Below are 22,361 nucleotides of genomic sequence, written 5' to 3' on the forward strand. Positions count from 1 at the left end.
AGCAAGTGCAGCAAAACGAAGAAATCAACCGCAAAAAAAGCAGCAAACGTATGGCATGTGAGCGCTCAGACAAAAGTTGTGGATTCTCCGTGTGTCTGACAGCAAAAGCAGATCACTACTAGCAGGAAGGGAAGAGCTGCCCCAGCCGGACGAGCCCGGCTCCTCCGAGAAACCCGCGCGGGGCGATCACGGGGCTGAAAGCGAGCAGGGGCGGCCAGGACCGCGGGGAGTGGCGCGGCCTCCTCCCGGGGACCAGGCTGGTTTCCAGGCCACGTCGCGGTCTGACGCGTGCCCTCCCAGCGGCCTCTGGCGGGAACAAGGAGCTGGGGTGCAGCGGGGGCCCGCGATAAACTCCCGATCCTCTTCACTTCCTCCGCCCCGCGCACCGCGTGCTCTCCCCCCAGGACGCAAACCACAAAGCCCAGGCTTCCCCCGACGGGAAGGCCTGCTGCGGCTGCCTCCTACTGCTCTGCGCTGGTTACCCGTCTGTGCGCCTCCGCGGACTGACAGCAAGTTCCCGAGGACCGAACCGCGGTCTGTGCTCTTCGACCAACAGCAGCGGCACGCGGGCCGGAACCCCGCCGAAGCGCCACCTCCGGCTCTCAGCGCCGTGTGACGTCACTCCGCTTAGGGGCCCACGGCGCCTCACGCACCACGTCCCCGGCAAGCGCAGGCGCACACAGGCCCAAAAGGAACCACGTTTTATACGTAAGCGTCGTGCTTGTGAGGCAAACAAGAAACAGCACCGTGTCGGCGGTCCCGCGCACACAGTCTCGGGCGCCATCGCCATTTCCAGCGCCGGGTCGGAGTTCATCTCTGGGTCCCACTGGTGTGTGCCCTCGGGGCTGATGACGGCAGGGGGAGAGCCCCTCGGAGTGAAGGTCAAGGTGCAGAAGCGAGAGAAGCTGCAGGACCGGGGTGGCCGAGGCGTCCGGGCGCCGGCATGTGCAGTGCGTGCGGGAAAGGTGGCCGGCCCCATCACGCGTCTGCGGAGGACAGAGAGCAGGTAGGGGCGGGGTCGCAGCGCCGTGACGTTCTATTTTAGCGGCGACCTAAGATACCATGATTCTGATCTAAAAAAGGATGTCACGACGAGGCTGGATGGATATGTGGATGCAGGAGGGAGGAAGCCTGCCTAATGGGAGGAGAAAATCACCAGGTGCGAGAGGATAAATTGAGAGTTTGGTGTTTCCTGCCTGCCTCCACCTGGCTGGCATCTGGCTTTCTCGTGCGGATTTGCTGTGGCGTCTCCGAGCCTCACGGATCTCTCTAGGAGGGCGTGTGTCTGGCCCACAGGAGGGTGTGGATTAGACCAGAGGGCAGCAGGCCCCTCCCAGGTGTGTTGGATTTTGGTTCTCGCACCCTAGTGGAGAGATAAGTGAACCTCCCCTCCTCGCTCTTCCTTTCTTTAACAGGCTCACTATCTAAAGCTCCCCTAAGGGCCCAAAAGTGCAGAGCAGGGTGTCAAACTCACTTTCATCAGGGACCACATCAGCCTCACAGTTGCCTTCTAAGGGTCAAATGTAACTTTAGGTCTGTGTGCATGTAACTTCTCCTTGAAAGTTAAGCAAGAGGGGCACTGCTGCTGGATAGAAACCAGGTGGAGGGCCGGGTTTGGCCCAAGGGCCTTGTGTTTGCACCTGTGAACCAGGTGGAGGGTCAGGTTTGGCCCGGGGGCCTTGTGTTTGCACCTGTGGTGTAGAGCACCCAGGAAGCCGTGGGTCAGAGCAATGAGTGGATAGGTGGGCCCCTGAGAAACTGCCAAGCGTGTGTCTTATGAAAGGCATCACACTCAATCCAAAATGGACAAACAAAAACAGGTCAAGCTGCCCAAACACACCTCCACTCACCACGAGCCATCAGCTCCTTGCCCAGCCCTGGCACCACCATGAAAGGACAGGCGCGGGGGCTCCTCCCCACTCTCTGCCTGGTGTGTGCTCACACCCACCTCTGCACTCGTACTTGAGGTCTGAGAAATAGACCATTTCTTGAGAGAAGACAAACAGGCCCAGCCGCCCGCCGGCGTAAGTTTGGTCGTAGATGGGTCCGGAGTCCGCCATGACCTGCTTCCCTTCATGCACAAGGACCCTGTGGGCGAGGAAAGGGGATGGAAGAGACCATGGGCTCAGGAAAGGACAAGCCACAGGGACTCTGTGTTGTCCCGGTCTCCTTCCCCTGTGACTCCCTGTCACCGGGTCTGAGTGCAGGTGGCTTCACTATCACCTCCGCCCTCCAGGCGCCCACACCACCAAGCTGGGGACACTCCCTCTACCGAGACAGGTGCGTCAGCTCACCGCTGTGTCCCCACTAACTAGGAGCCCCAGGAAAGCCAGAAGAGGCTCCACCCACATGCAAGGACAGGGCTGGTGCCACCAGCCTCCTGGGTCAGAGGGAGTGCTGGAGCAAGTGAGCAGGGACACACTGTGGAGACGTGACCCTGGGCACCCAGCCGCATGCTGCACCCATCATGGGTTATGGGGAGAGTCCTACGCCGCGCGTCTGTGAAGACGCCACCTGCATCGTGTGCTTGCCAGCTAGGCTTATCTCTGCAAGGACACCTACACTTGAGTCGTCGTGTTTGGCTTCACTGAAAACCCACTGCCAGTGCTGTCGCACTACAGGGACCAGTTAGTCGGACTGACACTCACGTGTATTCTGTGCACAGGTGTATTTTCAATGGAGCCACTAACATATCAGAAACCCACGTGACTGTACATGCTGACTCTGCAGCAACGCAGCACCTAGCCGCCCCCATCCCCTCACTGGGGGCGCACATCCTTGGAGGACAGGTGCCGAGCACCCTCCTTATCACTTTAATGGGACGAGTCTGACTTCCTCTTTAAGAACTTTGTTTTCATTTTTGGTTTTTGTCCTGATTAGGGACCAGCAGCAGAAGATCTGGGACAGAAGAGAGAAGGAGTTCAAGTGCAAAGCATCCAGAACGTGCGCAGGTTAGGATTCGCCGGGCTTGTCTGCATTCTCGTGCACGTGTGCGGCCAATGGGAACGTGGCCTCCCCCGTGGGAGCTACCAGCAGAAGCGCAGCAGCGTGGGGTGCTCACCGTATATACCCCGTCCTGGGCCGGTGGGTCAGGTGCCACCTGTAGGCTGTGTAGTCTTTCCAGCCGATGTTTTTGGGGTCATGCCACAGCGTCCGAACCTGGGGGGAGACACCCCTCGTGAGCTCAGTCGGCACCCTCAGGCCTGAGCATGGTTTCACAACACCACACGGAAACTAGTTAGTTTGCTCTGCCCACGAACCCCGAGGACTCACGTCCATGGTGCAGACAGCGGCATGGAAGCCCTCCCAGGACGGGGAGGTGCCCATCCCGTCGGGAGGGATGCACGGCTCCGCACACCGGACCCTACACTTCCTGAGCGCAGCCCCTGGTCTCTAGCAGAAGCCAGAGTCTGTTTAGCTGGCGAGAGGACTGCCAGTCGTGCTCATGAAAGGACCAGCGTGGTGTGTTCATCGGGGAGAGACAGCCGGATGGCTGTCCTCTGAGTTACGATGGGCCAAACCCCGGCGGGCGGGGGCTGCTCCCCGAGACCCGAACTGGAGTCCCCGTACACCACCCCTCACCTGGCCCGCCGTGTTCCCCGTGTGCCACAGCGCGTTCCTCAGGTGCTCGCCGGTGCCTGTGGTGGAGTTGACCACCTTGAGAGACACACCAGAATAGCCGTAGGCACGGGTGGGCTCGTTCTCCCAGTACGTCTGGGTCACCTGCTTCCACATGACCACGTAGAAGCGGCTGCTGGACTGGTAGCCAAAGACAAAGCCAGCGTAGTCGTCATCCCGGTCAGTGTTGACGTAGAACGTGCCGCTGAAGTCCACAGACACAAACTCGTCGAAACCTGGGCGCCAGAGGGAACAGTGGCCGTGAGACGCAGGTGGCTGGAACCAGCCCCATGGAGCTCTGGGGACCCACTGAGCTGAACGCCCCACCCTCAGGATCTGTGGCTGCGCAAGGATTTCAAATTTCCAGGTCTGACCTAGAGAGCTGCGGCAGAGCCTCCCTGCCTGGCACGAGACTTTGTGGCCCGAGTTCTAAAATGTTGTGGCAGGTGGCTTCCTGCAAACGGCATGTAAGGGGCTTAGGAGAGGCCAACGTGTGCTCAGGCAGGGGGTCTGTATGCCGTAGAGGGATCCATTTGTCCCATTCCTGTGGCTCCAATCGCAGCTGGGGTACCCAGCCCAGCAACGGGATGATGCCCAGGCTCGGGGAGCTCACCCACAGCGATGCCAGGGTCGGAGTTTGCCGTCTGCACCAGCTCCTTGCCCTGGTGGCGGATGACCCAGTTAGGGTCAATCTGAGTGGTGCCCTTGGGGTCCAAGTGGACCATCTGGAAGTTCCTGAAGTCAGTCTCACTGATGGCGTGGTTCTCGGGACACACGTCGTCGATGTCCGGGATGCTGTCGTTGTCAAAGTCATCCTTACAAGCGTCTCCCCGTCCGTCACCTGTTACCACAGAGGAGCATGAAACAAGAAAGTTGTTTCTCAGTGTCTGAGGAAACAGCTCTCGGCTCTGCGGCAGCCCAGGGAAGCGCCTGTGCTGTGCAGGCGGATGCTCTGATCTTTGCAGCGCTCGGCCCAGTAACCGCAGCCAGGCCTGCCGGTGTCACCGTCCCCTGGGGACAGCGGGCTGCCGTTGTTCTCAGCTGGCTCTGCAGGACACCTGGGCGGCAAGTCGTTGGCCCAACACCAGTGTGAGGTTTTCGGGGTTTTCCAGAACATCTCTTCCCGCCTCTCATGGTGTCCCTGCCTGTGTCTCTGGGTACTTATCACCCTGTACTCGGAGCAGCTGTCATGCCCTGCACACGGCTGTCCGCCGGGAGATGTGGGCTTCTTACCACACTTTCCAGTGAGTGATGGGAGGGGTCAGGTGGGCCACAGTCCCCTGGGGGACAGGGGACAGGAGGCTGCCCCTGCACAGCGCCCAGTCCCTGGTTCTACTGACCCATGTGAGTGCCTGCTGCTTCAGGAGGAGGCACGGGTGCCAAGTTCCCCTCACAGACTTCAGCCATCCTCCTCCCTCCTCAGCAGCACACACTTGGGCACGCGAACCTCAGTCCACAGCGGGTCTCCCATGCGTGTCAGCACACACCACCCCCCCACCCCAGCCTCCTTCTTGGGAGAAACCCAGGTCTCCCCACGGGAACCCACTCCTGAGTGAGTGGCTGGGGGGTTCTGAGCCTGTGCGTTTCCCTCCTGCAGCTCCCGGGAGGGTGCCCAGGCTGCACCGGGCCGGCGGGCCCCTGCGTCGGCCTGGCTGCCCCTGGCTGTTCTGCAGCGAAAGTGCTGAACACCCAGCCAAGGCTGGGCCTTAGCTCTTCCCGACATGCATGGACACGCGCGGACCCACATCTGAGTGGGATGATGCCCAGAGGCGGCCTCCGCTCCAGTGTCTGGGCCCCTGACCTACCGTCGGCGTCCTCCTGGCCGGGGTTGGGGACGAGCCGGCAGTTGTCCCTGTCGTCTGGTACCCCATCGTTGTCGTCGTCCGAGTCGCAAGCATCACCCCTGCCGTCGTGGTCGTGGTCAGCCTGGTTGGCGTTGGCAATGTAGGGGCAGTTGTCCTGGCTGTTCTGGTGGCCATCCTCGTCGATGTCCTCATTGTTGTCACACTGGTCTCCCACAAGGTCATTGTCCATGTCGGTCTGGGGGCAGAGCGGGGGGAGAGCAGCACTGAGCCTGTGTCCAGGGAGCAGGTCCCAGCCTGGGTCACCCACGGCGTTTGGGTTGGACCAGCTTCTCCCATGCGAGCAGCTGCGCTGTGGAGGGGGTTGGGCCCCGAAGTCGCGCCACAGCCTGCACACGGCGGGGGGACTGGGGCGGCCCCCTCCAGCCTCGGCCCCTCCCTGCAGCTCCCACCCCTAAGGAAGACTGGAGCAAACCAGCGGGGTCTAGTCCCTTTCTGACATCGTCCGGGACAACACACGGGGGGCAAGTGGGGTTACCACTGTGCGAATGGGACACGGCACAGCAGCTAACAAATCACAACACGAGGGTACACTGTCTCACAGGCTCGTGGCTGCAAGCCCACCCTTGCCCACCCTGGGCCCTATGAGGTGTAGCCACACCACGTCCTCCAAAGGCAACGCCAGACCGAGGCAGGGACATGCAGAGGTGATGAGATGGCCACACAGCAGAGGCTCTGTGAGTTCAGCCAGGGGCCACCGAGGCGCGAGAGTTGTGTGTGGAGTTCAGTGAATGTTTTCAATTGAAATGAGTGGAGAGGCAGTGCCGTCAGGCATGGCAGAGCTGATGGAGACCCATGGGGCCTGCAGTTCTGCGGCGGACGAAGCCCCGTCCGCACCCACCCAGGGACACCCGGCCCTTCACCTGGTCGGGGTTGTGCACCAGGGGGCAGTTGTCGCAGTGGTCACCCACGCCATCGCCATCTGTGTCTCTCTGGTCCGTGTTGTAGACGTAGGGACAGTTGTCTCGCTCGTTGAAGACATCTGCAGGGTTGAGGGGCAACGGGAGGCGGCAGAGGTTAGCGAAGCAGCCCGCTTCCCAGTGGCAGGAAGCCGCTCACAGCCGAGCGCCCGCTCAGTGGAAATGAGCTAGAGATGCGGCCCAGCGGGAGCGCGATTGGATTCGTGGGGGACACACCAGAGCTTTGCTGTTAGCATTCAACTCTCTGTTCACAGGAGAGCTCGCCCGGGAGGCTTTCTGGACATGGCCTCCGAGGGGCGGCTGCACGCGAGCGCAGGAGTCCGAGTCTGCCCGGCGGCTCCCCGGGTGGCTGTCCAGCACCCGGAGAGAGGCCAACTCTGGCCCCAGCGCAGGGTGGTGAGGGGGGAGCTGGGCTCCGGGAGCTCCAGACGGGCGCGCTGCAGAGCAGGTGCCAGGACAGGTACCAGAGCCAGCGTGACAGCTGGCTGTCATGTTCTGAGGGTGGCCCTGGGGCCGGCGGCCCCTTCACCGTCCCATAGAGAAAGGCAGGCAGGCAGGCGGACTCCATGGTGACCCTCAGAGGATCATCTAGGCATCCGCTGGGGTGTCAGTGAAGCTGAGTGCGCCCAACACACACCCAACAGAAGTCCGCTGACCCTTCCCACTGAGGGCGGAGCCACACTGACCGTCCCCGTCGATGTCCACGGAGCAGGCGTCGCCCTCGCCATTGTGATCCGTGTCAATCTGGGCCGGGTTGTGCACGTACGGACAGTTGTCACAGCGGTCTCCCACCTCATCCTTGTCATAGTCAGACTGGCGAGGGTTGAAGAGCAGCTGGCAGTTGTCCTAGCGAAGCAGCGAGAACAGAATTTCAGACACAGGGACACTGGCTGGCTGACCAGTCAGCTGGTGAGAGACGCAGTCTGAGCAGATGAACCGAGCCCACCCTGCACGTTCCTGATGTCAGGTCCCTGTGCCACGACGTATATGCCTGCCCTGCAGGGACGTGAGAGTTCCACAGCAGAGATGATACACCCTGTGCCTCACGGTGGAGAAGACAGGCCTGTGCACGTCGGTGCACGAGCAAGCGTGGGACAGAGCCAGGGGGTCGGTGTGGGAGCCTGGCCCTGCAGGGCCTGGGCACCGAAGCCAAATCATCTACCTGTCGAACACTTTCCCCAGAGATGGTGCTACCTGAACCCTGCCACGGGGCACCATCTGTCACGCACTGTCTCAGGGACAGCCTCAGCTGCCGGGAGGAGGGCCCGCATGTCTCTTTTGGGCAGTGAGAAGTAAACTGCTCAAAAGATCTCACTGAGCGCCCCCGACAGCCGGCGCTCCGGCTGGTCCCTTTCCTCCCGTGAAGGACCAGTGTCCTCTGACAAGGACAAGCAGGAGAGTCCGTCATGACAGTCTGCAGCAACTGTTCAGTCCCAGTGCCCGTCTGCGGAGCCCTCTGCTCCTGAACCCCAGGACCTCAGCTCACACAGCCCTGCCCCCACCCACTGACCTTCTCGTCGCTGACACCGTCGTTGTCGTCATCGTCATCGCAGGCATCGCCAACGCCGTCCTTGTCAAAATCTTCTTGTCCAGAATTGGGCAGCAGGGGGCAGTTGTCCTGCAGTCAGAGGAAGCTTGCAGTTACAGAAACACGCCCGGAAGCCCTGTGCTCTGGCGAACGGGCAACTGAAGCTGGGGGGGGGCAGCGCAGAGGTCGGTATCATGCGCCGTCCTCCCTGAGCACAGAGCAAGAGAGCTCCCTCTCTGGGGCTGCCCGGGAGTTACGTCATGACTCCTACGGAGTCGAGATGAGGATGAGAGCCCGGGAGCCTGGGAGGCTGCCGAACACCTGATCAGGGACCGTCATCTCGGAAAATGTGGACCAGGACGGAGTCTTCAACGCCCCCTCTCCTCCCGGCGATCTTCGACCCATCCACCGGAAAGCTCCCACAACATCAACCCTCCTGAGCCAGGAGGACTGGACCAGGGACCCTGTGACGTGACGACTGCTCAGAGCCCGAGGCTCCAACTCCAGGTCACTGCCCCTGGTTCAGCTCATCCAGGGGACCAGGGCACGTGCAGAACAAGGCCAACTATGTTGTAAGTCAAACTGAGCTGCCCAGACAGCAGCCCCCGAGGGAAACACCTGCAGAGAGTGGACAGTAGAGCCTACGACTCTATCATGGTGACGCAAACTGCTGGCCACCGTGTAGGTCAGCACAGCCCACACTGGTCCACGTCTCCACAGAGGCTGGGCCCCGAGCCCACGTCTGAGCCAGTTTCAACCCCAGCCCTGAGTACAAGGGGGCTGCCCGGGCACTGCCGAGGAAGACATGCAAGGAGCCTCTCGATCAGGTACAAGGCTTCTGTTCACAGTCCGCTTTGGCACCTGTTCACCCTCATAAAGATATTTATAGTTGGGCCTGGCTGGTGTGGCTCAGTTGATTAAGCTCTAGCCTACGAACCAAAGGGTCACTGGTTCAATCCCCAGTCAGGGCACATGCCTGGGTTTCAGGCCAGGTCCCCAGGTCCTCTCATGGCATGAGAGGCAATGACACATTGATGTTTATCTCCATCTCTTCCTCCTTTTCCCTCTAAAAAAAAAAAACTTAAAACACATTATAGCTGAGAATTGTTCTGTGCCATTTTTTAAGTGACTAAATCCCTGTCTGAAATTCCACAAAAGTGAAAAAATGCAAGGTGTCCAGTGAGCATCTTAGCATCGCGGGCCGGTCCGTTATCCACGCCACGATGCTCTGGTGGCAGCTGGCCCTTAACGGCAACTCTGCCAGCGGTCACGTGCACAGCACCCCTCCCTGGCTGGTGGCGGGACTGTCTGGCTGGGTGCCCAGGCTCGCAGGGGGCAGGGGGAGTGACCCCTTTAGAGGCAGCTGCCTGGACTTCCGTCAGCACCTCCCACCTCTAACCAAGACGGGCCAAAAGAGAAGACCGCCGCGGAGACCTGACTACTCGCGCCATGAGAATGAACCAGCCTGGATGCCATGTGAACGGATGTTTGCAAACGATGCTTTTGTCGCAGTTGAGCCAGTATGATACAAAATGGCACCAAAACCTTTTGGGACATGTTGTGCAGTGGACCAAGCAACGGGTCCCCCACCACAGGCCATACCCTGATCTCTGGAACCTGTGAATGGCACTTGGTCCAGCAAACAAGTGAGTGTTACCCCTGATGGCACAAGCTGGGTGGGGTTCGGGGTCTTAAAAGGAGGAACTTCCCAGAGCGTCCAGGCAGGCTCAGGGCACACAGACGTGTCCTTGTCGGAGTAAGTCAGGCAGTGGGACAAACACCCAGAGTCCTGAGCAAGGTGGGGGGGGTGGGCGGCCACCACTAAGGAAGCCACAGCTGGAGGCGGCTCCGGTGGGAGCGAGCCACTGCCAACAGCATGACCGCAGACCCCCGGCCCCTGGCTGTGCGAGGCCAGGCCCCATCTGTGGTCACTCACTCTTGCCGCCAAGAAAGCGACCACGTGCCAGAGATGGTGAGGGGCCTGTCCGCGGAGGCCTGACCGTGCCCTCACCTTGATGCAGTGGTGGGTGGTGTTGGTGGCGCAGACCAGGTTCTTGTTGGGCCACCCGTCCAGGTCCGAGTCCTCCCCGCAGACGAGCCCATCGCCTGCGTACCCCGTCTGGCACTCACACTTGTACATGGGGTCACTGAAGTGGCCCAGGTAGATGCACTCTGCGTGCCGGTGGCAGCTGTGCGTCTTGTCCTTGCAGGGGTTCTCAGGCTCACACACCTGGGAGGAAGGGCCGGGCACTCAGGGCTGCAGCATGGGAGTGGGGGGTGGGGGAGTGCTTTCCCAAGCAGGGACCCCCCCCCACCAGGGACGTGCCCAGAGACTCGGGACTTGGTTCCTTCCACAGCCACCTGGAGGCAGCTCAGTGGCTGCACTGAGCGTGGCCAGCATGCGTCTGAGCCCCTGCTGACCGCATGGAGCTGCAGACTCATCAGAACCTGAGACCTGGTCCTCAGGATCCTATGCATGACCCCTGAGTATGGCATGCCACCAGGGTCAGCTCCCGCTGGCAGACAGCAGCTATCACCAAAACGTCGCTCTTTTCCTCCCATCTCCCCCACACCACATTCCCAGATTCTGGCTGATGGGAGCTGAACATCACGGAAAGGGCCACTGCTCACCTGCTTTTCTGTGTGAGCCGCCTCCAGGCCAACCCCGAAAGGCTGGGTCCCTTTGTACCTCGGTGGGCAGGGCAGGCAGTGGAACCCGGGGTCAGTGTTGACGCAGCGGGGGGACTTGCTGGCCATGGAGAAGCAGACATCGGTGACCAGGGCACACTGCAGGGAGAGCAGACGTGAGCCCGCTGCTGCTGGTCCTGCCATACACCCTGCCGGCCAGGCACTCACCTCGTCCAGATCCTCGCAGTGGGTCCCGTTGCCCAGGAAGCCCACGGGGCAGGCACCGCAGGACCAGGAGCCATCGGGGAAGCTGTTGCACGTGGCCCCTGGGAAGCAGGGGTTGGACAAGCAGCCATCTGTGTGGGAAGGCAGAGAGGTCAGGACCACAGCCGGCCAGGCAGCCGGTGGGACAGCTGCCCTGGGCTCAGCACTGCCTCAGGCTCAGCGCCCCTGTGACCCAGGACAGCTCCTGGCTATGCCCAAGGCCTCCAGGCTCATCAGACACCTCGGGTGGCTGTAGAGAAACTGAGGGAATGAGGGACATCCTGGGCACAGGCTCGCGGCATACAGGCACCAGGGGTTCCTATCCGAGGGGGACGGCCTGGGTCACGAGCGCGGCTGGGCTTCCTGCACTGATGGGCCCAAGTGCCCCACACGGCAGCAGCCTGCATGTAAAAACGCAGAGGCACCCAGCACGGCTGGCTCTGCCTGCCCACAATCCATCTTCCTCTACCTTTGCCTGGAAGGAAAGGCCAGGGGCCGCTGCAGGGATGGAGGGCAGGGACTGGGTGGTGCCTCGGGGTCTGGGGGTGGCGGGGACGGGGGGTGGGGCTAGCACCAACCTACGGGGCAGCTCCTCTTGTTGCACATCTGGAGCTCCGTGACCTCGCCGACACAGGCCTTGCCTCCATGCCGGGGCTCCGGGCTGTTGCAGACCCGCGTCCGCTCCCGGACACCCCCCGCGCAGGTAACTGTGCAGGCAGACCATGGGGACCAGGGGCTCCACCGGCCGTCGACTGCAGGGGGAGAGCAGGGACTGCATCAGGGTGGAGCTGCCAGCGGGGGCGTGAGGGGAGGCCCAGTGACTTGGGGTCTCCAACGTGGTAGGAGAAACTGGCAGGAAGCCCTTTCACGGCCCAAGGCCAGGGGGTGATGGAGAGGATGGGATCCCAGTGGTTGGTTTTTATTTCTGGAAAAGTCACACCACCTTGGTGTCTAGAAGCTGAGGACTGTTGACCAGGGACTGTAGGTGACCTCTGTCACAGACATCAAGGTGTGTGACATTGAAGTTCACTGTGAATGGTCCCCCTTCCACTTCAGGACAAATGCATGACAAGCTGTGAAAGCATTCACCCCACACATGTCCGGACGTGGGCCCAGCCCTGTCCTGACCCACTTTATTCTGGGCCACCTACTGCTCCCGGTCTGGTCATTTCCCCTGGTGGCAGATTAATTGTGGCTTTTGTGCACTAGACAGGCCAGCAAGGGGCCAGGACACCCTTCACCGCCCGGGCCTGCCAGGCCTTTGTGGATTGAACAGGGTTGTGGACCTGCCTGGCCCCTGGTCCCGGCTACTCCACGGGCCTGCCCCCACCCGCCTCACCCCACTCACCCGGGCATGGGATGCCCTGGCAGCCTTTCGTCTCTCGGCCGCCACCCTTGCAGCCTTTGCCCCCCATCTGGGGCACCGGAGAGTTGCAGAGCCGTATCCGGGTGATGTTGCCGGGCCCACAGGTCACGGAGCAGGAGGACCACGGTGACCAGTGGCTCCAGCCACCATCCTGCCGGACTGGCACAGGGAAGAGACGGCATCAGCAGTGGGCCACCCAGCCCCAAGTTCGAGTGTCGCCCAGGCTGGGGGGAGGGGCCCAGCTGGAGCAGTTGGACAGAGAGGCCTGCATACCCCAAAGGGCCGTGAGCAGCCGTCCTCCAAAACCCAAAGGCCCAGGGCCCAGGGACGCTGACCCACCCACATGGGGACAGCCAGCACCCTGACACTCACTGCGGTTGTCACACTTGCCCAAGCTGCACGCCCGCGTCTGGATGGATGGCCCCAGGCAGGTGTTGCTGGTGACATCGCAGGACCGCCCTCTCTGCTGGGTGCCAGGCCCGCAGGTCGCCGAGCACTGGGTCCACTCGGCCCACGGGGACCAGCCCTCCTCACCATCCACTGCGGGGCAGGAAACAGGCCCATCAAGCACCCCCGCCCAGTGACAGGCAGGCACAGGAGCAACAGGCACGTGACCTGGGACGGGGCGTTAACCTCCGAGGAAGGAGGCAGCCCTGGGGATGGGCATGGGCTCCCGGGTCTGGTCCCAGGTCAGAGTCAGGGGCTGCCTGCTGGGGCAGGACGGGAAGGGCCGTGTGTGGGGCCAGCCTCCATGGGGACACGAGGGGACCAGACTCCAGGGACCTTTGGTCTGAGTGCTGGGTTCAGGGCACCATGTCACACTGTGCCAGGCTTTGTCACAGGTATAAAGTCTTAAAAACCTCTGCTTATTGGTTGATACACGGGAAAACTGTCAATTGTTAGTTGGAACTGCAGGTCACTAAATTTAGTTCCAAAGAGTTTCAACTGGAACGGGTTACATAAAAAGGCAATTTCCTGCAAAAAAATTTTTTAAATAAGGTTTCAGTCCCTAAATGGGAGAAAAGGCAGTGACTGAGCTCAAAGGTCTTTCCAGTAAACAGTGGAGCACAGTTCACTGAACCGCCCCCCCGGGGGGGGGGGGCGGCGCCATGAAGGGCTGAGGTCAGAGGTCCCACCGGGCAGGACGGAGCAGGCTGGCCTGGCCCTTCCTGAGCAACCTGCCCTCAGTGACGCGCAACCCCTGTCTCCTGGGACCCTCGGGTTCCCGCCAACCCTGCTGGGGGCTGTGCAGCTGTGACACAGCCTGTCAACCACAGTCCCTGAGCGAGGAGCATCCCTCGAGATTTTACAGGTGACACACCTGAGACCCTGAAAGTGACACTCTGCTCCAAACTGTCACGTGACAGAGCTGAGCCTCTCTGACCCCATCCCCACCCGCCCAGTGCGGGACACACATCCTGGCCTCCAGGGGGAGGGAGGCCCTCTGGCCGGCCATCCCCCTTACCAGGTCCCACAGCTGCCCTGCGCAGGAGCCTGGCTCATGGGGACAGAGGTGGAGGGACAGAAGGGCCTGGGGCTGGAGACGCCAGCCCAGAGCCCTGACGGCCCAGGAAGCAGCTGTGCCCACCCCAAGTGCCTGACCAGGAATGTGAAGATCACTATTGAAAAACAGTGACCAACAAGCCAGGACATTTGGAGCTGACGGGAGGAATGGGACCTGAGGTGTCCACGGAGCAGGGTGGCCCTGGGGAGCCACCGAGGCATGAACAGTGCAGCCCGACTGCAGCAGCGCTGGGAGGCGGATATGCTGGGGCTGCGCACGCTCGTTCCTTCCATCCCATATAAGTGTCCATGGGATGGGAAGGTTTCTGTCACTAGGGCAATGGTCTTGGACTTTTGCTTGTTTTATTTCCAATTGTCTTTTCTCCAAAGGGTGTATCGCCAAGATTGCCCATCCTCCTGGCGACACACCCAGAGCAGCAGGCTGCATCTGACTGGGCGGCTACTCTCCAAGTGCAAGTCGGGTTCTCTGTGCCCAGTGGCTCCTGGGGCTCCATCAGGAGGGGACCGAACCTCGGTCCTCAATTCAAGGGCTCGCAGACGTGTGCCTGTCTCTGAGCAGCGAGTGCGGACAGTGGGCAAAGCGTCCCTGTGCAGGCACAGCCCAGCCTCACCCTCCCTGACAAAAAGGCTGAGCAAGCAGGAGGGAGGCCGCCGGGACCCCAAGGCCGAGGCCGCGGTGGCCGCACTTACAGGGGAAGCAGGACGGGCAGCAGTCTCCTTCCAGCAGGGACGGGTTGGCACAGGTCGCTGGTGGGCAGGAGATCTGGTGGCAGACGGTTTTAAATTTCTGCAATAAAGGAAGTCACTCATGTGACACTCGCTTGAAAACACGCCTTGGCTCAAAGCTAGACTGAGAGCGTCCGCAGGGACCTGCACCCCGCGGACCAGACTGCCACGAGATCTGGGATCACCCCTGTCCTTGGTGCCCAGAGCCGGCCCCCTGCATCCCCCACCTGCTCCCCGCACTGCGCCTTCCCTGCAGTGGGCGGTCCGGCCAGCTGGGGGGGGGGGTGGCAGGGTTCGAAGTCACCACCATTGGAGACCGAGTGACATGAAGCACGGGGGAGAAGCTAAGTGAGCCACCAGCCGGTAAGTGGACAGTGACAGGCCATCCCCAGATGCCCCTGCCAAGCCCTGTGGCCCTCACAAAGCTGAGTGGACCTCAACACCAACTAGAGGGACACCTGGCAGCTCCAGCCCCACTGCTTGCAGCTGCCTGGTGACACTGGCCTGGTCACTCCCCTTCCCTGGATCTTGATTCCTCTGTGTGCAAAGCAGTGAGGCTGATTGCAGCCGTACCTGCAGCTGGATCTCCATGGCTCTGGCTCTTGGCTGCCCTGCATCCCTACAGCCAGCGAAGGATGCCCTGGCTCCAGGCCACCTCCACAGGCTGGCAGCGCTGCGGGGCTGAGGAGGGGTGGCCTGTTCCCACACCCCCCAAGAGTGCAGACACCGAGGCCTCACCTTGCAGGTGCACTTGGTGCAGCTGTCCACAACCCAGGTCTCATTTTCTGCAAAGAAGCGGCCGTCCTGCCAGCAGGCAGATACGTTCCTGGTCTTCGGGGGCCCGCCGATGAGCTCCCAGAGCACCTGGTTGTCGTTTGACTGGAAAACCAGAGCAGGGCTTAAGGATGGACGGTGCACCCAGTGTTCAGTCACCACACTTGACAGAAGGACGTCGCCTCACCCACAGCTCCCCCCACCCAGGCACAGACCCAGTGGTGGGGAGGATAGCAGAGCCAAGATGTGAAGCCCGTGGAGGGAGAGGGTATGAGATCCCCACAGAGCCCCGTTGGGCCAACTCACACCCGAGGTCAAATGCATAGCTTCATGGACGTCCCTTCCCACAGTCACTCCACCCACTCACAGGCTCCCGTGCGACGTGTTCACTGCTGGTTGCCCGTGCATGTTCCTGCCCCACCCCATCCGTGCTCATGGTGGAGGACTACAAACCTGCCTTTCATCTTGGGTGCTTCCCCAGCCAGCACCCTGGCCCTCGCAGTGGGGCAGGGCTGGGCACCAGCTGTGTCTCTGCACAGGACAGGAGGGGGCCCCACCCCCCACCCCCGCTGTCTTCCTCACGTCCCCTGGAGCCTGAATGTCGTGGCTGTGTGGGCAGCAGTGTGAGGTCTCGGTACTGCCAGCTTCCTGTCTCGACCTGAAACCCCAGATCCTAAAGCCCTCGGGATACCTTTCTCCTTCCTGACACACCGAGACACAGACAGGCCTGCCCATCAAACGTCTGTGGCCCTCACCACCACACTTCAGCCTCCAAATAAAACTATCGTCTTGTAAACAAAACTATTTTTTTTTACTGGTGAGATGAACTGTCCCCGAGCGGAAAACCCAGTTCAGAGCACGTGTTGCCCACGACTCGATCTCACTCAGAATCCATGGCCGCCTGTCCAGTGTCCTAGAACTGCATTGTGCTCTGACCGCCACCTGGGGCCCCGCGCACCCCCGACACCCACCACCTTCCGCAGGTTCTCGTGCAGCTGGTTGACCACGGTTCGCAGCCCCGACAGCTCGCTGACCATGCTGCCCAGCTCCTCGCAGGACCGTTCGCACACCCCGGGCCGCTTCTCCGCGCTCCGGCCCACGTACTCAGTGGTGACCACGGGGCTCAGGTGCAGTGTCTCCGTGTCCTCACTGATGGCGTTGGCTTCCGCTGAGGGGACACAAGCCGAGCCTGGTCAGAACCGGCCTTGGGTTGCACACAGGCCACCCGCATGCGTCTCCATGGGGACATCACCCCCCATGCGTACCAGGCACAGTTACAGCTGATGTTTTGCAGGGGGACTGCCCCCCTCATGGCCCCTCTCATGACCCCACTCTGACCCCACGCCGAAGCCACCCCCCCGCCAGCTGAGCAGACACGTGCAGCCAGCCCGGGAGACCCCCCACCCCCGTCCAAGCTGAGCGCAGGCAGCGAGACACCAGCGAACTTCCTGGTTTCCAGTCGCACCTTCTCTGCACATTCTGACCGCCCTCGACTCCTCACGCACCCCATCTGTCCCCCAAAACTTGGTTTCTTTTGTCTACTTTTCTGCATTAAGTGGATTCTGTTGTCCTTGTGCTAAAGAGGTGACTTCCTTGGGACATCGTCCCCTTGTCCCTAACACACAGTTTCTCTGCTGTGACCTCAGTCCAGGGGGCTCTCCTCTCTGCCCACCCAGGGGTCCAGGCGGGACGGCCCCTCAGCCACTGCCACATCCACTCTGCAGCCACTGTCCCTGTTTTCAGTGCCCTCCCCTGGCCCCTATCGTACACACCCGGCCACAGAGCCATGACTGGAAAATGCCGCAACTCTGTGGGGACGGCCATCACACTGGTTCCTCCCCAGTGTGATCCACACTGGTGCTGAGCGTGTGCTGCCCCCTCCATCCTAGAACTGCCCGGAACCACGGGGCCCGCACTGGGGGGTCACTGTAGGATCAGACTGACAGCGATGCGCTGCCACCAGATGCAGGTCCTGGGGGTCCTACCACAGCGCCCCAGGGGCCTCAGAAGGGCACAGTGGGCAGCCTTGGGCTGGTGCAGGGATGGGACCAGAGTCGGGGCCACATCCACTCTCCTTCCCTTGTGGGTGGCAGTCTCCCTGTCCTTTCATGTCAGGGCACTGTGCCCACGTGGCGGGCAGCCCATTTCTGAGGCCCTTTGGCTTCACTCAACCCCAGGGCCCCCAGCAGGGCCCACGCCTGCCCCAGAGGGTTCAGTGCTGGCTGTCACTTCACTGTCTTAGCTTTGCAGTGTTTTGCTTTGTCAGGGCCACACGCCCAAAAAGACAACGACCTAATTCACAGGGACGGGGTGCTGGCATCTCAGCCGGGGCCAGATATATGACGACTCAGTCTAAGCTACAGTGTCCCCGGGAAATGGGGACTCGGGAACCGAGCACCCAAGTCTCAGGAGGCCTGAGGCGTCCTCCTTGCCACTCACTGGCCGAGAACCAGTGTTTCATTCCCTGCCCCACCTTCTGCTTCACCTAATCAGCCGCTGACGGACATGCAGACGGGAACACCCCAGCATCCGCCAGGGACCTGGAGCCGCCTGCGCAGCACGCTGACGCTCAGGGGCCAGGGCACCCAAGTCTCGCACGGAGACCCACAGACACCACAGCGCGTTTGTCACAATCTCGGGTTGATGGGGACACAGTCTCAGTGAGGATGGCTTGTGGTGGGAAGAACCTCCCCTCTGGGGCGCTCAGACCAGGTGCTGGCCAGCCTGGCTGCTCACAGGTGGGGACCTCCATGCACCGGGACAAGCAGCGAGTACACGCCTGACTCACGCGGAGTTTGCAAGACCGAGCAACGGGACACGCTTCGTGGAAAGGGCTAGCAGAGTCGGCCTTGCAGATTAAGTGCTGGAGAGAGGCCGGCTGGTGGCTGGATGGGAACTGGAGACACGACAAGCAGGCGGGCCAGAAGAGTGGGCTGGCACAGCGCCGTGTGGGCCGCTGTGGCCGTGTGAGGACGCGCCACAGAGCCTGGGACCCACATCCGTCGGTCCTCAGGGTGATCCCCACCCATTCCCAGGCTGGCAGCTTCATGTATGTTTAAAATCGTGTTACATGCCAGCGACCTGTTTTTTGGCTTGTAAAAGGACAATTGTCCCTTGTAAAGGGACAATTTTGGATTAAAATATATTCTACATTAGTCCTTTAAGCACTGTATGATTTTATAATGGAACCTGTCTAGGATGACCGGCGAAATTTATTCCAATACAGGGTCCAGCACAAATAGCGCCCCTTTGTAGTTACATAAAAATCTTTTATACAAAGTTGTGAGCATATAATTCTGTAACATATCACACTCAAGCACACTGTATGACATCTTAGGTGAAATGTTCACATTGCTGTCCCTCGTGCTAGACACTCCCACACCCTCCCATCCAACTCTGCGGCATTACTGCTGCCAGACCCCGTGTTTCCATTTAAATTCTCACTAGCCCACAGTCACACACACACACACACACACACACACACCACACACAGCAGAAATCCATCCGAGATGGGAAATACGTTGTTCAAAACACACCTACCTCCCTGGCTTTGCTGACAACCTTTCCTGCTAAGAACGTCTTCCACAGAGTTTTCGAACACCAAGTAGACGTTCTGCAGCAAGCCCTGGGGACGTAACAAGGAGAGAGAGGCAACCGTGAGCAAACCTCAAGGGTCTGAGGCCGGGGTGAGAGAACAGAGTGAAACACACGAGGCAAACTTGAAACTGGAGAGCGTTTTTTCTGTGCGCCCACCCACGCAGGTGCCACCCTGCACCTGTCACCTGGGAGAGGCAGGACCCAGGCCATGTGGCTGATGTAAAAAGCAGGGAAGGGAGGGGGACCCAGGCGGACAGATAACCGTGTCTCCTGAACATGTTCTTGGCTGCTCTTCCCTTGCAGGAGACCCACATGGTTACTGCATTTGGCAAAGGTCTTGGAAACCTCCACTGGTCCGGCCACAGACATGGCAATGAGAGATAAGAGTGTCTCCAACTGCCCGATGGGATGGGTCACCCATGGGCCACAGGGCCTTCCCTGGCCCTCAACCCTAACCCTGGCCACCAGAGATCAACTCAGTAACAGGTGGCACATCTGCACGCCTTTCACTCCAATAACCGAGTCTAAACACACACTTGTTTCCAAAGAAGACAGAGGTATCTGGACGAGAACCATGCCCTGACCCTCCACTGAGGACTCCAAGCGCCTGCAGCCTTAAAAGGACTCTCCTCCAGAAGCTATTTCAGCAAAGATGCACACGAAGCGATCAGTGACTGCCCCTGATAAACAGTTGTTCCTTTGTTTGTGTCATTTCGATAAGAAAGCAGAGTTCGGGAGCAGGTTCAGTCAACCAGGGGTTGCCAGGGGCAGGTGCTTGGGCCTTGTTCCTTGGTCACCAAGTCCGTCTTCCTTCTGAAAATTCATGGACCATTTGTGCACCTGCAACAACTGGCTCTGCTTATTCCTGGTTCTGCATGTGCACTGTGTGTGCATTGTGTGCCCATGTGTGGTATTGGTGTGAGCACTTGTGTGGGCATAGGTAGGCACCATCATGCATCGTGTGAATGTGTGTGCACTGCACGGTGTCTGCGGTATGCACATGTGTACAACTGCGTGGGCATGAGCACACACATGGTGTGTGCGGGAATGCGATGTGTGTGCAGATGTGCACATGTGTGTGCACATGTGTGCGCCACACTGCCTATCTCGCCCGGCCCCAGGCCACGCCCCACCCTAAGCCCCGCCCCCAGCATACATACCCGGAAGTGACTCTCGCGGGCAGAGCCCTTGGCCACGTACATCCTGCTCTTCTCCGCTTTCAGCTGCTCGTAGAAAGGCTCATCCAGCGCGAAGCTATCGATCAGGTCGCAGCCCACGTACAAGCTGTAGGTCTCGCCCGTCACCTGCACGGTGATGTTCTTCCACTGGGCGTCGGCCAGGCCCACGTCCTCCAGGGACAGGACGTGCTGGGCACCCTCCAGCCAGTAGGTGAGGTCCAGCGTGTCGGCCGGCCCGTTGGAGACGATCTCGAACTGCCGGTGCTCAGCGCCGGGGCCCTCCAGGGCCAGCAGCGTGCCGCGGGACTTGCGGTCCTGCTTCAGCGTGGCCGTGAGGAAGAAGCCCTCCTTCTGCCGCATGAGGCGGACGACCTGGCCCAGGTACGCCGTGCCCACCGGCGGGATGTAGTCAAACCGCACGAAGCGGTAGGCCGGCCCGTGGGGGTCGGGCCCCCGGAACTGCTTGGCCCCGATGGTCTTCCGGTTGATGTTGCTGATGCTGAAAAGGTCAAAGGCTGTGTCCTCGTCCTGCTCGCCAGCTGCACAGGGGTACAGAGCAGGGGTTACAGGAGGTGGGCACGGGGCCCGCAGGGGCGCCCTTTCCCTCCGGTGGGCAGCAGAGGTGGACTCGTGTGCCAGGAAGTGAACCAGGCCACACAGTGCCCTAGTACCGTGGCTTCCCACCCCACCAGGTGCAGTGCTACACCCTCGGTGTGAGTCCACTCTCCTCTCCCTCCAATGCTGCTCAGAGAAGGGTCGGCGAAACAGGGGCTGGTCGGTTAGACAGGTCGGGAGTGCCGGCCAGAGTACCAACCGCTCCAGCGCCCACCACTCTGTGCTGCTCCGACACTCCCCAGCAGGACTTCCCGAGGAAAAGAGCAGGCTCCTGCACTCTGCCGGACGCACGGTCTGGACCTCATCCCCAGCTGGACCTTGGGCTCCCCCACTCCCACTCCTGCTCCCCGGGTCTGGACATCATACACCTGTCTCCCCACGGAGTGATGCCCAGAAAACATCCTAGACGCGAAATGCACCCTAGCCTGTCCCCTGTGTTTTCAGAAAGCCTGGCCTGTCTGTCTCTTTCTCGTGGAGACAGTTCAACAGCACTGGCCTGTGGAAAATCAGTTGTGTTTGTCACGCACACTCCGGGCGGGAATCTGAGACCACAGCGGGCCTCAGAGCTCTAAACGTGTAGGTTTAGCTTGCTGTCTGGAAAGAAAAGCTGTCAGACCTACCAAAATTGTAACGGTTCAAATAATTCAAGATAATTTACTGAGCAGAGAGTTGAAACGAAGCCTAACCCCACGTCTAATGTGGTAAATGAGAACAGCGTGCTGCATGGGGCTGAGAGGGGGGAGGCAAACGCCTTCAGCAGGGCTACCTGCACGTAGATCCCAAATCCTTAGAATCATTAAAACCTCTGATTCCATTTTGCTTTTGGAACATATCCTCCAGTATAATCCGAAATCCTGGTGAAGATTTTATTTACAAAAGTGTTGCCTGTGGCATCGTTTATACTAGTAAAAATAAAGTAACCATGTAGGTGGCAACTGGTCAAAAAAACTAGTTTAGCTTCTGACCGAATATTATCCAGGCATTGGAAATTATGCTATAGAAGAATAAAGACCTAGGGAAATGTAACACATTTTTAAGGAGGAAGTAAGGCAGAATGAAAAGAAGTTACAAAACACCCAACACTTTGAGTGTCGGAAATACGACTTATAGAAAAATAGGGCTGAGATGTGCCCAGAAAAAATATACTTCTGGGTGGAAACGTATTTTTCTCTAATACCTGAATGTTCCAAATATACGTCATTCCTTTGTGTGGACTCAAACAAGACTTTATTCAAAACGAAGTTACTAAAAGGGCTGAGAGGTCAGACACTCCAACCACGAACCTCTTGCTGTGCACCCCTCGTCCCTCCCTCAACCCTCCCCCCCGCCGGGGCCCCACTCACCCTGAGCACCGCACAAGGCCCAGAGGGCCGGCAGGACCAGCGTCCAGAGCATCCCGGTCCTCGGCACAGCCCTGCAGGCAGGCAGGCAGGCAGCCGGACGGTCAGAGCCTGGTGGTGCCGAGCACACGCAGCCTCCAGGGCAGACAGGAACTCTCGCTGTGCGCCACCACTGAACAGAAGTCTGTGTTCAAAAGGCGGAACGGAGGGATCTGCAGGGATTAAAGGCTTGACGATGAGAAGTGTGCTTCTCAGCTGGCATCCTTCGCGGTTGCTGAGAGGACTGCCGACCGCCCTGTGCAAACCACCTTCGGATGCTTGGGCTACTTCATCGTCCTAAGGACCCCAGAGGTAGACACTGTTCTCATTAGTATCTCCAGCTTACGGGGGGGGGGGGGAAAGTGGGGCTCCTCCCCAGCAG

At 60.2% G+C, this 22,361-nt stretch overlaps 1 protein-coding gene across 1 annotated transcript; it reads right to left on the minus strand.

Annotated features, from left to right (window-relative positions):
• Positions 1 to 613: 613 nt before the first annotated feature.
• THBS2 (thrombospondin 2) lies at positions 614 to 22,239 on the minus strand. Its single transcript, XM_037064376.1, has 21 exons — positions 21,944 to 22,239; positions 19,968 to 20,524; positions 18,751 to 18,835; positions 16,182 to 16,378; positions 15,175 to 15,315; positions 14,401 to 14,497; positions 12,559 to 12,726; positions 12,169 to 12,345; positions 11,399 to 11,572; positions 10,785 to 10,912; positions 10,560 to 10,715; positions 9,940 to 10,158; positions 7,911 to 8,018; positions 7,087 to 7,246; positions 6,344 to 6,462; positions 5,424 to 5,658; positions 4,232 to 4,459; positions 3,583 to 3,854; positions 3,062 to 3,159; positions 1,949 to 2,088; positions 614 to 986 (listed from the first exon to the last, which is right to left on the minus strand). Exons 1-21 carry the CDS (start codon positions 21,993 to 21,995, stop codon positions 979 to 981), a joined length of 3,519 nt encoding a protein of 1,172 aa, XP_036920271.1. The 5' UTR covers positions 21,996 to 22,239; the 3' UTR covers positions 614 to 978.
• Between the last annotated feature and the right edge of the window lie 122 nt (positions 22,240 to 22,361).

Source organism: Sturnira hondurensis, unplaced genomic scaffold, assembly GCF_014824575.4.
Source record: "Sturnira hondurensis isolate 20B ecotype Veracruz unplaced genomic scaffold, ASM1482457v3 Scaffold0000167, whole genome shotgun sequence".
NCBI lineage: Eukaryota > Metazoa > Chordata > Mammalia > Chiroptera > Phyllostomidae > Sturnira > Sturnira hondurensis.